This window comes from Tachyglossus aculeatus, chromosome 5, assembly GCF_015852505.1.
Source record: "Tachyglossus aculeatus isolate mTacAcu1 chromosome 5, mTacAcu1.pri, whole genome shotgun sequence".
Taxonomy (NCBI): domain Eukaryota; kingdom Metazoa; phylum Chordata; class Mammalia; order Monotremata; family Tachyglossidae; genus Tachyglossus; species Tachyglossus aculeatus.
The window spans coordinates 57819105-57833946 of NC_052070.1; the positions used below are offsets into that span (position 1 = coordinate 57819105).

General features: G+C 53.1%; 1 protein-coding gene across 3 annotated transcripts in view; it reads right to left on the minus strand.

Annotated features, from left to right (window-relative positions):
• Positions 1–2908: 2908 nt before the first annotated feature.
• Positions 2909–14842, minus strand: part of UBR4 (ubiquitin protein ligase E3 component n-recognin 4) — a 211275-nt gene continuing 199341 nt past the window's right edge. For all 3 annotated transcript variants that reach the window (XM_038746469.1, XM_038746470.1, XM_038746468.1), the window contains 5 exons: positions 13117–13311; positions 10794–11018; positions 5894–5984; positions 5088–5250; positions 2909–3329 (listed from right to left, as the gene is read on the minus strand). In XM_038746469.1, the coding sequence (XP_038602397.1) occupies positions 3265–3329; positions 5088–5250; positions 5894–5984; positions 10794–11018; positions 13117–13311 (739 nt within the window). In that variant the 3' untranslated portion in view covers positions 2909–3264. The remainder of the gene's footprint in view (positions 3330–5087; positions 5251–5893; positions 5985–10793; positions 11019–13116; positions 13312–14842) is intronic.

A 14842-nucleotide genomic window follows, 5' to 3' on the forward strand; every position in this document is an offset into this window, starting at 1 on the left:
CCCCTGGCCAAGGGATGCGTGTTGGTGACCAGTGCTGCTAACGGACAAGAGACGAGGGCTCTTCTGACACACAAAGTCAAAGCTGTCGCCTTGAGATGACAACTGCAAGAGCCCTGGATAGACAGTGGAGATTCGTGAAAAGCCCAGACTGGAAACCACTAAGAACTTATGACCCTGCTTATCCTGGCACAGATCCCTCTCCTTGCAATGCTGCTGAACCCTGGGAAGCCGCTCAAAGGGGTGACTTCTTCACCTCCCATTGGGCCAAAACGCTACATACATTCTCCCCCTTCTAGACTGTGAGCCCACTGTTGGGTAGGGACCGTCTCTATATGTTGCCAACTTGTACTTCCCAAGCGCTTAGTACAGTGCTCTACACACAGTAAGCGCTCAATAAATATGATTGAATGAATGAACGAATGAAAGGGACCCCAGAATTGCCGGCTCCTTGAGGTCTGGACCGTCGGAGCCTGATGCCAAAGTGGAAGGCTGGGATGCTGGATGGTAGAGGAGAACTGATTGACTCTCGATGCTGAGAAACACTGGCATAGTCAGGTCCGAGGTCCTCCAGGGCAACTCGTGAATAACAAGCCATTTGGACTGTTTTCATTCATTCAATCGTATTTATTGAGCACCCACTGTACGCAGAGACTGTCCTACGCGCTTAGGAGAGGGCGATATAACAATGAACAGACACATTCCCTGCCCACAACGAGCGCAGCTTGAGGGCAGGGAACATGCATCTTGCCTCTGCTGTACTCTCCTAAGCACTTATTAAGTGCTCCACATCCTCACCATCATCAATGGTATTTGTTGAGCACTCACTGTGTGCAAAGCACTGTACTGAGCGCTTGGGAGAGTACAACAGAATTGGTAGACACGTTTCCTGCCCACATTGGGCTTACAGTCTAGAAGGGGGAGACAGTCCTTAATATAAATACAAGTATCAGTGCTTGACTGATTTGTTCAAGGTCCCATCAAAACGTAGGGGGTAGTCATTGTTGAGAGTAAGGGACATGGGCCTAGGCAAGAGGACCAATTTAGGGGAATCTGAGGGTGCAGAGCCAAAAAGGCTCACCTGGGCTGACGCTTTTCCCCAGCTCCTCTGCTGCTCCTTGGAAGGGCGACTGGGGGAGCGGCAAGCTGCAGGCTCAGAAGCCCCCGACACCCACAAAAGAGTTTCTGATAACCACCAGCCTGGCCGTGCTGAAACGGAATTTTTTAAACCTACTATAACTGTCCGGTTGAGAAGCTTTGGTGACCTCCTACTAAAAGGAAGCAGAGCCTAGGTGCTCAAAGAATGGAAACCCAGGAGCCACCAATCCCGGAATAGCCAAGACTCGATTCTTAGACATGTCCGGATGCCACCACCCTAGAAGGGAACGATCAACACGGCCAAGTCTCCCTGCTGTGCCCTGCACCTGGGCTCGTCTCACAAGCGTCTCTTCTTCTTCCTGGTGGCCTGAACTCCAGACAGTAGCCCTGGGCTCGGTGGAGGAGTGCTATCTCTTGGGAAATGACAAAAAGTCTTCGCTTTTGCCTGGAGGCACCCTGGGTGCCTCAGGAAACCATCGTAAAAGCTCCTGCCTCCGGTCAGGGGTGACTCCAGCCTTGAGGATTTCAGTTCCGCAAACTGCCTCGAACAGGACGCTGGCCTCTCTAACCGGGATCTAGCAAACCCTGTAACCTGAGGAAAATGATCATCGCCCGTCCCCCATGGACCGGTCCAATCTGTGAAATCCCACTGTCCTATCTCAAATGGTTACTGGAATGACTGCAGCACACATACAAAGTACACACTCATTTCTGTTACTCACCTGGTCTCCCAAGGCACACTAACCTCCTTGAGGGCAGGGATTGAGGCTGTTGTTCTAAAATACCCTCCCCTCTAACACCCATGGGCGGCAGGAAACTCTCCATGGTGGTCCCTTGGGGCTGAATGGGAGGCCCCTAGGATTTCAGGGCTGCACCGATTAGACCATTTCTCTGGCCTGTCCTCCCTCCTTTCCCACAAGGCCACTTCTCCACTCATCTTGTTAAGCAGGGATACTGAGTCACTATCTGCTCTGGACCTCTCGGCCTAGTGGAAAGAGCACGAGCCTGGGCGTCAGAGGACCTGGGTTCCGTTCCTGGCCTCGCCACATGTCTGCAGTGGGACCGTGGGCAAATCACTTCACTTCTCTGGGCCTCAGAGAAATGGGGAGTAAGACTTTGAGCTCTATGCGGGACAGGGAGTGTGCCCAACCTGATCATCTTGCATCTACCCCAGAGTTGAGTACCTGGCACATTTTAAGCGCATAACAAATACCACAATTATTATTATTCCTCTCAGCCTCTCACACTGAAGGGGGCCGATTGCCTCAGCCTACTGAGAAGCGTCCCTAAGACACCTGGCTGAAGAGCCCGTCACCGATCTCGTGCTGCCCCTTCAGCCGCGTATAGTCGGTGTCGCAGGAAAGCCGACAAACCCCGTAAACGCGCACGCGCACAACCGTTCCGTCCAAAACGCGTAGTGAAAACCCGTGCCGTATGAGAGCCGAGTGCTCTCATCCCAGGAAGACGTCCCAGGAAGGCGCTGTGAACGGTGAAACTCACTGACGGCGCATGGACGGGAAGGTTGGCCCGAGACCTCGGGTTACACATGCTTATTTTCCTGACTTCCACTTTGTTCTGCGGATCACCGGGACTCCTGCTGCCAGGGCCCCCGAGACCCTCGGGAATCTCGGCCTCCTCGCTCCCTGGCGTGTCTGGACGGCCGTTCCCAGACCCGAGGTGGAGCCTTCCCATTCCCTCCGCTCCAGGCCGGAGAGGCTTTGGCTTGTTCGTTGACGTGAGCCTGCCGGCTTCACCTGAGGAAAAGGATTCTGGCGCCGAAACTGCCGAAAGGTTTAAACACGCCAAGCCTTCCTTTCCCGTTTGCATTTAATTCGTTTATTTTCAAGATGGGCACACCCAAACACTCGGTTTCATCGGGATGAGTCGTGGCTCCTCGGGACGAGTAAGTTCCTTCAATCTCTTGGGTTACATACAACTTCATAGCTATAGCACTGCACACACAAGATAAAACGAGAAGCCTAAAACCCCCAGACCAGTCCTAGAAAAACTGATCGACGGGGAGTCGGGGGGAGGGAGAGGGGGGCGGGGGCCAGAGCCGCAGCACACCTGGAAGAAACGGTGCAGGCGAGGAGGAACACAGAGGAGGGGAGGGAGGGAGGGCAAGCCGATCTCGGTCTTGGCAGGTTGCTTTTTCCCCATGCCCCACGCTCAGGGGATCGAGTTCAAAAGGTCATTCAGGAAGCTGTCGGGATCGTTGATTTCTGATAAAAGTCCTGGAAGGCAACACGGGCACAGTTAGTGGGGAGTTGACAGGCAGGGCTTCTCAGGCCCCCCGAGTCGCGGCCACCTTTTCCGACAGACCCTTCAGGCCCACAAGCTCCGGCACACTTGCTCACCTCCCCAAAAACAGCAGCCCGGAACAGAGTCACAGAGCACATCCCGGGAGTTCTGGAGCCTCATAATGGCATTAATATGAAGGCGTGCCAGTCCCTCGCTTTGGATGGAGGACACGAGGGTTGGTTAGCTTCCGAGCGCGTCTAGAGGACCGGCCAGCGCTTTCCTCTAAGGCTCGGGGGCACGAGAAACTTTGGGGCCGCACATTCGACCCCCGGCGGCCAATCGGCCGGGCAAAGCGGTACCCGAACCACAGGCTGGAGAAATGGACTGAAGAAGTGGAACTCCCGGTTTGTGAGATCGAAGACAGAGTCCCCAGGGGGTGAAACTGAGATCCTGTAGGCGCCTTTCGGGTGCCAGTGAGGGTGGAAGGTTGAGGGGCAGGACGGGGGAGGAAGCCAATCACCCAACACTGCCCTAGAAATCCCTTCTCTCCGGTTTCCAGGGCACAGAGGGAAACAGGCCTACCGACCGGATCGACTGACCAGCGTGTCCGGGATAGCGATCCATGCTTGCCAAGGGCTGGGGAACGAAGAAGCACAGGGCTGACACTTTGAAGGTGCAGTGACTCTTTCGCTTCCACTTACTGATCGGGAGGTGAGTGGGAGTAGCAATCTGGTTCCTCAAACTAAATAAAACTGAAGCTACTTGAGTTAATGGACCGTTGGATCCCTGAACCAAATTAGGGTTGGCAGCTCTCAGGCAGATGGGGACCCAATTTTGTCCTTCCTGAGCTGAATTTTTTCAAAGGGGGTAGGGAGGGGTGGAAAAGTCGCTGCTTCGGAAAGCCGACAGCTGGATATGTACCTTTCTACATTCGTCACGGGTCTGCCAGTTGCGCCGGCCGGCCTACCTACCGAGAAGCCCCTACATTCTGCTTCCCTCCTCGCGCCGGCTCTGCAAAGGGAGCAATCCCACTACTTTGCCGCTCCTCCCCCGGCCACACTCTCCCTCTTCAGGACCTCACCACCTGGCCTGATGCCGATACCGAGCTCAAGTCCGAGGCGATGGGAAAGGGTGCGGAAGTCTGCCCCCAGTCCCGGATGTCCCGGAGTCAGGAAACCCGGGAGAGGACACACAGAAGCAGCGTGGCCTAGTTGGAAAGAGCACAGACCCCGGGAGTCAGAGGATGTGGGTTCTCATCCTGGCTCTGCCAACTGCTTGCTGTGTGACCATGGGCAAGTCATTCCACTTCTCTGGGCCTCAGTTTCCTCGACTGTAAAATGGGGGTTAAATACCTCCTACTTAGACCGTGAGTCCCATGCAGGACAGGGAGAGCGTCCAAACTAATTAACTTGTACCTACTCTGGTGCTTAGAACAGGATCTGACACAGAGCAAAGGGCGTAAATACCATAAAAAGAAAAAAGGGACAGAATATGTTAGCTCTCCCGGGGCCTGCGGGGAGGAGGTGCGGTTCTCCGATCGCCCCTGCCCTGCTTGCCGGAACCGAGGGTTTGGAAATGTGGAGCTGGAAGCGGCTGGCGGAGACTGACTCTCGACGGCGCAGGACTCAACAGGAGGGGAGCAACGGAAGAAACACGGCCAACTCCGCTTATATTGTTGTTAAGGTACTCTCCCATGTGCTTAGTACAGTGCTCTGCACACAGTAAGTGCTCAACAAATACGACTGACTGACCTGCCACGTCCAGGAACTCCGAGAAGGTCTCCACGGGCATGAACTCCTCCTGGAACGTCTTCAAGGCCTTGTCTGCCGCTTCGTAGATAGGCATGTCGTTGTGGCGGATGAATTCAGCGAGAGAGCAGGACCAGCCTCCCTCCGTGTTGCTGGTAGGCACCCTCTGCAAGAAGCGGGCGGGCGGCCGGGGTGAGATCTGAGGCGGCCGCCGTGGCTTGTGAGACCCGGGACCCGGGGTGTCCGACATCCAAGGCCTAGCTTGGGGATGTTTCCTGCTTCTAGGAAAGGCCCGGCCCCGTTCTGAGAAGGGCACTTTGTACGCAGCCCCGGCGCTATGCATTGTTCGCATATGTGCCTCTAGTTTTCTTCGCATTCACACGGGGGGAACAGACAAGCCGTTATAAGCAACTGCATTCCTCGCTTTCTAACCCCCTTTGCTTTCACTCTCCCAGGGAGAAACGACGCGGAAGTCGCCAACGGGTCTCCAACGGCCCTGTTTCCCGGGGACCTCACCTCTGTAACCCTTGGTTCCTCGAGCCCAGGAATGAAGCCGGCCAGGGATGGAAGTGGAAGTGGGCTAAGAATTCTGCCTTGCTGTCCTGGGCTCAGGAAAAGGCCCGGGCCTGGCGTCTACAGAAAGACCTAAGGAGGAGGATCCCTCCAAGAGGTAAACTACAGAATATAGTCCTCTGGCCTGGCACAGGGGGTGGACTCTTGGGCCCTAAGGCAGAGAAGGAGGCCAGCAGAAGGTAGCCCATTAGACTGACCGCACCAGACGGCAACCGCCCCACGCAGAGATTCCTTACCTTAAACATGGTGTAAATGAGATCGACTAGGGCCCAAAAGAGAAGACTAGAGCGGTAGACTGAATAATCCTTCACGGCTTTATCCGTCAGCCTGGAAACAAAAATCAAAGCCCGCCGTGAACGCCCCCGACCAAGTACCAATCTACGCGAGGGCAGCCTCAAGGGGACTGCAGACCAACTCCTACCAAGCAAGGGGACGTCGGTTCTCTCTGTCTTCCTGGGGGACAGGCGGGGATGGTCAGGGAGTTTGGAGGTCTTCACAGAAAGACCTTCTGAGGCTGTCCGAGGTTTCTTTCCAAGACAAAAATCCTCTTTCTACCCAGAGTTTCTAATCGGTTATCTCCCGTGAGGATATTTCTTTTCCGAGGGAAACGTGACGTGCAAAGCGACCGGAAAGGCAAGGACCTAGGGAAATGCTGGCCTCGTGCTGACTGCAGACAACTAGGTTCTGAGATTCAGGAGAGCCCCTAGGCTCGAAGTGAGACTGCTTCAACCCCGCGGCTCTGAACCGAGCTGGGCCTTGGCTCCCATGGCTCAGTTTGGGCCTGAACCCCAGCCAGTTCCTGGACGTCCCGGCCTCCGTCTTTGGATAGACTTAATCCCCACCGATTTGTACTGGCATCTGGGGGTGGGGGGTGTATAGATTCCTGAGGCTCAAGAACCCTGCTAAATCCATTTCCTTGCTCAAAACTTTCTAGGAATGGGGCAGGATGGAGATGAATATATTTAATGGTCCCAAGGTCCACTAGCTTGTAAAGTCCTTTTGAAGCAGCACGGTCCCGTGGATAGAGCATGGGTGGGGGATTCAGGAAGCCCCGGGTTCTAATTCCGGCTCCACCATTTGTCTGTGTGACCTTAGGCGAGTCACTTAACCTCTCTGGGCTTCAGTTACCTCATCTGTAAAATGGGGATTAAGACCGTGAGCCCCAAGAGGGACACGGACTGTGCCCATTATGATGATTTTGTATCTACCCCAATGCTTAGTACAGTACCTGGAACCTAGTAAGTGCTTAATAAATGCCATTAAAAAATGGGCAGGGATTCTGTTTATAATAATATCAACAACAACAATAATAGTAATAATGATAATAGTATTGGTTAAGCGCTTACTATGTACCAAGCAATGTTATACAGGTTAATCAGGTATCTACAGCACTTAGAACAGTGCTTGGCACACAATAAGTGCTTAACAAATACCAGTACTAGTAGCTTGGCCTAGGGATAATCAGAGCACAGGCCTGAGAGTCAGAGGGCCCTGGATTCCACCACTTGTCTGCTCTGTGACCTTGGGTGAGTCACTTCACTTCTCTGTGCTTCAGTTCCCTCATCTGTGAAATGGGGATTAAGACTGTGAGCCCCACGTGGGACAGGGATTATAGCCAACCTGATTAGCACGTATCTACCCCAGCACTTAGTTTAGTGCCTGGCGCATTGTAAACTCTCAACAAATACCACAGTTATTATTATTATTACTATTATCATCCAGTTGGACCCAGTCCTCGTCCCTCATGGGGCTCTCAATCTAAGTGGGAGGGAGAACAGGCATTAAATCCCCATTTTCCAGATGAGGAAACTGAGGCCCAGAGAAGCGAGGTGCCTTGCCAAAGATCACACAACCGGCAAGTTTCAAAGCTGGGATTGGACTCTAAGTTCTCTGACTCCTAGGCCTGTGTCTACCTATTCTATCATGCTTAGTACAGTAAGCGTTTGATAAATGCCATGGATGGGTGAACTGACTGTGCTAGACTCCTACTCGCCCCCGGAGTAGCAGCTCTTTTCCGCACATTTGCGCGGGTAGGGAAGGGAGAAATTCTTGCTGCATGTTCTAAGATCAAGCTCCCGTAACGGACAGCTTGTTCTGATGAGGGCCTAGATCTTGCTGATCCGAGGTTTGCCGATCTCGTTGCAGGGCTTGTCAGCCCATAAAAATGCTTTCAAACACCACACGGGCCTGACACTCGAGAAACTCCCTCTGCAGCTGCGGCTCTCTCGGGAACAACTTCAAAAGGGCTTCGGGTGGAGAGTGCAGGTGTTTCTTCCCAAACCTCGGAGGTGTAGCTTCCTCCTCTGAAATGTTAAGGACTGCAGCAGTTCCATTTCCCAAACACCACCAACTGCTGTCTCTCTTTCCCCACACTGTAGAGGAATGTGAGGGGTTTTTTTATGGTGTTAAGCGCTTAACATGGGTCAAACATTGTTCTAAGCTTTGGGATAGGCACAAGTCGGTTAGGTCAGACACGGCCCCTGTCGCTCATGGGACTGGGAATCTAAGGAAGAAGGAGAACAGATATTTAATCCCCATTTTACAGTCGAGGAAACTGAGGTACAGTGAAGTGAGCTGACTTGCCCAAGGTCCCACAGCAGAGCACTTGGCAGACTCGGGTCCTCTGATTCCCAAAGCCGGTGCCCTTTCAACTAGGCTACTCTGCTTGCGTGCAGGGATCGCGTCTACCGACTCCGTGACAATTTACTTCCCCAGCACTCACTACAGTGCTCTACACACGGTAAACGCTCAATAAACGCCGCTGACGGATAATCCAAAAACACCAGGGTGCCGATTTGGAGAGAGAAGCCGACACCCTTACCGACCCACCTCGGTGGTGGGGCCCGGGCTGCCTGGTTTTGGGAGGATTCCAGGTCAGCGGCTTATTAGGCTCTGCCTTTCGCTGCCCTGGTTTGGTGAGCAGGATTATCGGGTGCTCCTGTCACACTTAATTATTTCAAACCAATTAGAAAAGGTGACTAAATTGCTCAAGAGAGATGGCACATCAGGGTGCAGCTAAGGGTGCATTCCCTAATTGGGTGCCAACCAAACTGTCTCGTGTGAAACTCGCTGGGCGGCAGTGGATGGACTCCAGGCCTTTCATTGAAAAGGAAAAGGCCCTTGCGGGTTAGGGTTGCAGAGACGCCAGCTGGAGCCAAGACCCAAAACACAGTGACTATTTTCCACTGATGCCGGCTTATTCGAGCTTATCGGTAACCCATTCTCCTTCCTCAGCCTTATGCAAGGTCTCCAAGAACAAGTGGGCCAGAATTGGGGGCAGGGAATTCAGGGCACAAGATTCCCTTTCTGCAGCACTAGCCTGTTTCGGTTACCGAAATCCTGGATTCGGTTACCTGACGAGGCAGCCAGGGCTCAATGGGCGGGAGGGCGGGTAGGGGAGTGGTAAGAATCTAGTGGCCTCGGGCTCTTCGATCAATCTTGAAGGACGAAATTAACACCGGATAAATCCATCCAGAAAAACAAGGCGGCTGCTTCTGTTCTGGTTTGGTTCGGGCCAACCGTGCTGGCTTTTTCTCTCCTCATCCACAGGAGAGAATGAGGCATGAGGGGTGATCGTTTTCTCCCCGCCTCTACCCGTGCTATGGAAATCCACTTTCCAGGGGAGACAGGAATAGACCTCCCAGAAAGGCTAAATCAATAACCTCATCTGTTGCTCCCAACAAGGGCAAGGATTTGACATTCATTTCATTCATTCAATCGTATTTACTGAGCACTTACTGTGTGCACAGCACTGTACTAAGCGCTTGGGAAGTACATACAGAGACAGTCCCTACCCATCACTACTCTTGGCTCAAGCGCTTTATACAGTGACCTGCACACAGTGAGTGCTCAATAAAAATGACTGACTGGCCAGACCAAAGCAACTATCCTTTGTGAAGCCACACCAGGTTTTTGTTTTCGTTTTTTCTGTGGTGTTTTTTTGTGGTGCTTTGTTTTCTTGCTATGGGCCAGGCACTGTACTATGTGCTGGGGTTGACACAGGCCAAGCAGACTGGACACAGTCCCTGTCCCACATGGGGCTCACAGTCTTTACCCCCAGTGTACAGATGAGCTAACTGAGTCACTGAGAAGGTCAGTGACTTGCCCAAGTTCACAAAGCAAATAAGTGGAGGAGCTGGGAACACAGTTCCTTATTCCCAGGCCCATGTTCTAGTTTGTCTCCACCAGGCCTAGCCCAAACAGCTTTGATTGATTTCCCTCAGTTTAAGAGAAACAGTGTGGCCTAGTAGAAAGAGCACAGAACTAAGAGTCAGAGGACCTGGCTCCTAACTCCAGCTCCACCACTTTCCTACTGTGTGATCATGGGCAGGTTATTTCATTTTGGGGGGCCTCAGTTTCCTCATCTGTAAAATGGGGAATCAAAACCTGTTCTCTCTCCTACTGAGCCACGTGGGACAGGGACTGTGGCCGACCGGATTATCTTGACTCTATTCCAGGGCTTAGCATAATGCTTGGCACATATGTGCGTAACAAAACCAATTTCATTATTATTATTATTCTTAGGATGGAAGCTTGAAAGCTAAAGCCCATTTTCTTTGTGAAATCATCTTCCCCCACTCTGGAGGACCGCGCTGCAGCTGGGCCAGCAAAATCAAAGCCGAGCATTCTCTTTCTGTTCGGAGGAGGGAGAAAAGGGGACGGAATTTAGGGACAAATGAGACAGTAGCAAACTGGGATACACAAAAGGAGGGCGGATGAGTCATCCTTCTTTAGAACAGAAGAAAGTTCCCGGTCCCGTCCTGTTCTGTCCTGCCTTTCCTGATTTATCTGTTCTGCCCGACTAGCCCTCTGAAATCCATTGCGATCCAAACTCTTGATTCTTTGCTGATTAATGTCACTTCCTCCGCCCGCCACGGGATTTTGAAATTTTATGCCAACTTCAGGAAGAGTACATTTGGCTTCCAGGCATGCTACCTTTCGCGGTTAAGGGTTAAGGTGTGCTCTTCATCCAAAATCAGCATTCCTTCACCTTTTGGGGCGGGCACACACACACACACACACAAAAACCACGTTGCTAAGCAACTCAAATACAGGGAGGATACTCCAGTGAGTCCACCGGGCAGTTACTTAATAAGGAAAAAAGAGGGCAAGGCGGTCGGCTGCGGGACTACTAACCTGCTGGCTCCCCCAGGCGACACCACCCGGGCCTGGGAGATGACCAAAAGCCTCTGCAGAATCTCCACGCGGGTGGCTTTCCACTTCTCTGGGGGCAAGATGTGAAGGGCCAGGACCGTATAGTAGTGAGGCCCGTCCACCTCAAAGGCACTCTCCACCCATTTCTCCTTGGGCTGCTCCAGAAAGCTCTGGAGGTTCTTCTCTTCTCTAGAGGTTGCTCGAGTTCTGGAAAGGAAAGGGACACAGTGAACCACGGTTGGGGAGATAAGTGGAGGGAGCTATGTCCACCTTGTTGGTCATCATCATCATCAATCGTATTTATTGAGCGCTTACTATGTGCAGAGCACTGTACTACGCGCTTGGGAAGTACAAATTGGCAACATATAGAGACAGGCCCTACCCAACAGTGGGCTCACAGTCTAAAAGGGGGAGACAGAGAACAAAACCAAACATACTAACAAAATAAAATAAATAGAATAGACGTGTACAAGTAAAATAAATAGAGTAATAAATATGTACAAACATATATACAGGTGCTGTGGGGAAGGGAAGGAGGTAAGATGGGGGGGATGGAACTGCCTGAAACGGTCACACCCGTTCCCGACCTCTGGAAAGGCGAATCGGGTCTGGGCCCCGTCCTTTCTGTGGAAAAACAGTATAAGTCTTTCTGCCTTGAAGGGGCTGGCAGTGGTGAGGCCGGCTAGGCCCCTAGGGTTGGAGCTTAGGGGTAAACGGAGAAGTGAGGTCCGGAAAGGACACCACCCTCTCCTGCTCTCCCCACCGGCAGCCGGAGTGCGAGGAAAGGGGTATCCTTTACCACCAGCTCTACTTTCCTGATCTGCTGAGACTCAAACACTTTGTGCATTGGGGCTCTAGCTCTCAGGCCTCATCGTCTGTCCCAGCAGCTAACCAGGTTGCCCGGTGAGTTGCCAGTTCTCTTCGACCTCAGAAAGAGCCAAAGAATCTCCAACAGAGGAGATTCCTAAGGCGATATCCAGGAGGGAAGAGATCTGAGGCTCTCAGTTCCAATGCCCGCCGGCCCACACTGACTCACTCTGTCATTTCACCTCTCTTTGGGTTTCAGTTTCTCCACCTGCTGGGGCCCCTCACCCTGTCAGGGCTCTCTTTGGTGAGGAAAGAGAGAGGCAGAGGCCTCGGCAGAAATCAAGGTCTCCATGCAGGTTTGGGAGAACGACAGTACATCATCAACCCTGGCCGGGTCCTTGAAGGGGCAGCTCCACCAGCTGTTACGGTGGTTGCTGTCAGGAAGGCCGGGTGTTGCTAGTGATACACGCTAAAAGTTTTCTCAGGTGAGGTAATGCACTCTGATAGGGACCTGCCCAGGCTGTTTTGTAACCGCCCAGCGAGGTGACCGGACTAGTCTTTTATCTCACCTGAGGAAAAGGAGGAAATAACATACTGCCTACAAGAGATCTGGCGACCGTGGGAGACACGCTGTTCTGTGGCCTGAACTGAACCCGAGGACCTGTGCAAAGTCCGCGGGCAGCCCCGAGAGGCTCTTCCGAGCAGGGCTGGAAAGGGGACGTGCAAGATTAGGCCTGACTGTCAGCAGGGGATCCCTCTGTACCTTGCCTTTGGGAGGAGCCGAAGCTAAGCGCCAGGCTTCCCTATTTGCCTAAGTGCTTTTTTATTGCACTCGAAAGTACCAACCTAACCGTCCCTTGGAGAGATGAGGGAAAAAAAGGTATTTTTTCCCCCTCTTGGTTCTCTTCCCACTGGGTCATTCGTTCAATCGTATCTATTGAGCGCTTACTGTGTGCAGAGCACTGTACTAAAGATCAGGTGGGTCATCTCCATTGCCCGTCTGCCGAGGGAAAAATAGCCCAGATATTCTGCAGGGGGAAACATGGATGATAAACCACGTCGCATGTCTTGAACAACTGAGCTCTCGGTACTGCTGCCTCCCTGAAGCTCCCGGGCCGTTTGGTGAAAACTTCACTTGTACCAACTTGGGTACTGGGGATGAATTTCCGTTTCTCTAAAGTCCTACCATGTCGACCTTCCCGCCTCGCTTGCTTCACACTTCCCTTCCCTTCTAAGCCAGGTAATCCCCCTGGCAGAAAAGTCCATTCCGGCACAGGGCCTCTATTTACTCGCCCGCCCGCCTTGGGGAGACGTCACAGCCAAAGGATGCGGCCCCCGTCTCCGGTCCCAAGGGGCAGCTGGGCCCCTGGTCTGACAACTACACTCCGGAATGGGCTGTCCCGGCCCGTAATTGCTCTACTGGACAGGGAGAGACTTTGGGGGGGGGAGATGGGTGGGTTTTCCAGACAAAAGCCAGGCTGTGAGGGGGAACACTGACGTGTTGAGAACGTAGAGCACGGTGTGGACGATGTACGGAATGAGGTGGATGTTGCTCTCGCGGCCTCCCCCTCCGGTGTCGACGCTGAACGACTGCTCCATGGCGAAGCGCAGGAAGAGCAGCTTGATGTCGTGGACGTTGAGCTGGTAGGTGGGCTCCCGCTGGCCCGTGCATTCCTGGAGGTAAGTGTTGTGCCTGGAAGAACACGACGGAAATGTTAACGGGAGACGGGGGCGAGGGGGAACCGGCGCACTATCCTCCTCGCTCCTCAGCGTCACCCAAGTGCGGACTCCACCAAAGGGACCTCTCCTGCCTGCAGGTCGCCACCTCCCCTTAAATGGACTTGGAAAAACCTAGTGCAGAATTAACGACGAGCGAGAGGGAAGTTTGGAATCGTCTGAGCCTATCGCCTTGTGTTTCGGGGGGGACCCAGACTGGTGGCAGTCAATGAGCCGAGTGCGATTCACTTTTCTCCGATGGACGGAGATGGGGGGGTGAACCCCGGTCAACACCCCAGGTGCAAGAAGGCCAGGAAGGAGAAAGAGATGGATTCCTCCACCTGAGCTCGTTCACCTCTGCCCCTCAGAGGGCTCACTCCACATCCAGACTCACGGGAATCTCCAGATCTCTTTTTGTTCCCAAACACATCGAGGTGCCAGGTAGCACTCTCCCAACTCCACCTTGCCTGCAGTCCCCACCCGCTGGATTTTTCAAAGGACGACACAACATTATCCAGATCATCCCGGGAAGGCTTGGGACAGCATTTTGCCCACAGATAAGGCAACACAATGGTGCTAAGTAGTTCTTCAACTGGCTACTTAGGGTCACAGAGTTGAAACTCCAGAGCAATATGTCCCCTGGGTGGCTGTGAAACCGATCCCGGGGAAACCCTGGCTCTTGAGGACCAAGATGGTTGTTTTCTTTCTTTTTTTCTCTCTCTCTTTCTCCTTTTCTCTCTTCCCATCCACCCACCCTCAGGGCACAGAGAGTGCAGTCCCTGGATGGCCTGCAGTCTCTGTGCGGCTCAGTGGAAAGATTATGAGTCCGGGAGTCAGGAGCCCTGGGTTCTTATCCCAGCTCCGCCGCTCGCCTGTTGTATTCCCTTGTATGCCTGATTCCTAAAACAGGGATAAGATCCCTGCTCTCCCTCCCTTTGGGACTGTGTCCAGCCTGAACGACTAGTATCCAGCCCGGAGGCCTGCACTGCGTTTGACACCGTGCAAGTGCTTAATAAATACCGTGATTATCAGGGTGGGCAAAGGAGGATGGCTTTGTCCTGATACCGGTGGCAAATAATGGCCTAACAGGGATAAGATCCCTGCTCTCCCTCCCTCTGGGACTGTGTCCGGCCTGAACGACTTGCATCCGGCCCGAAGGCCTGCACTGCGTTTGACACCGTGCAAGTGCTTAATAAATACCGTGATTATCAGGGTGGGCAAAGGAGGATGGCTTTGTCCTGACACCGGTGGCAAATAACGGCCCAACAGGGATAAGATCCCTGCTCTCCCTCCCTCTGGGACTGTGCCCGGCCTGAATGACTTGTATCCGGCCCGAAGGCCTGCACTGCGTTTGACACCGTGCAAGTGCTTAATAAATACCGTGATTATCAGGGTGGGCAAAGGAGGATGGCTTTGTCCTGATACCGGTGGCAAATAACGGCCTAACAGGGATAAGATCCCTGCTCTCCCTCCCTTTGGGACTGTGTCCGGCCTGAACGACTTGTATC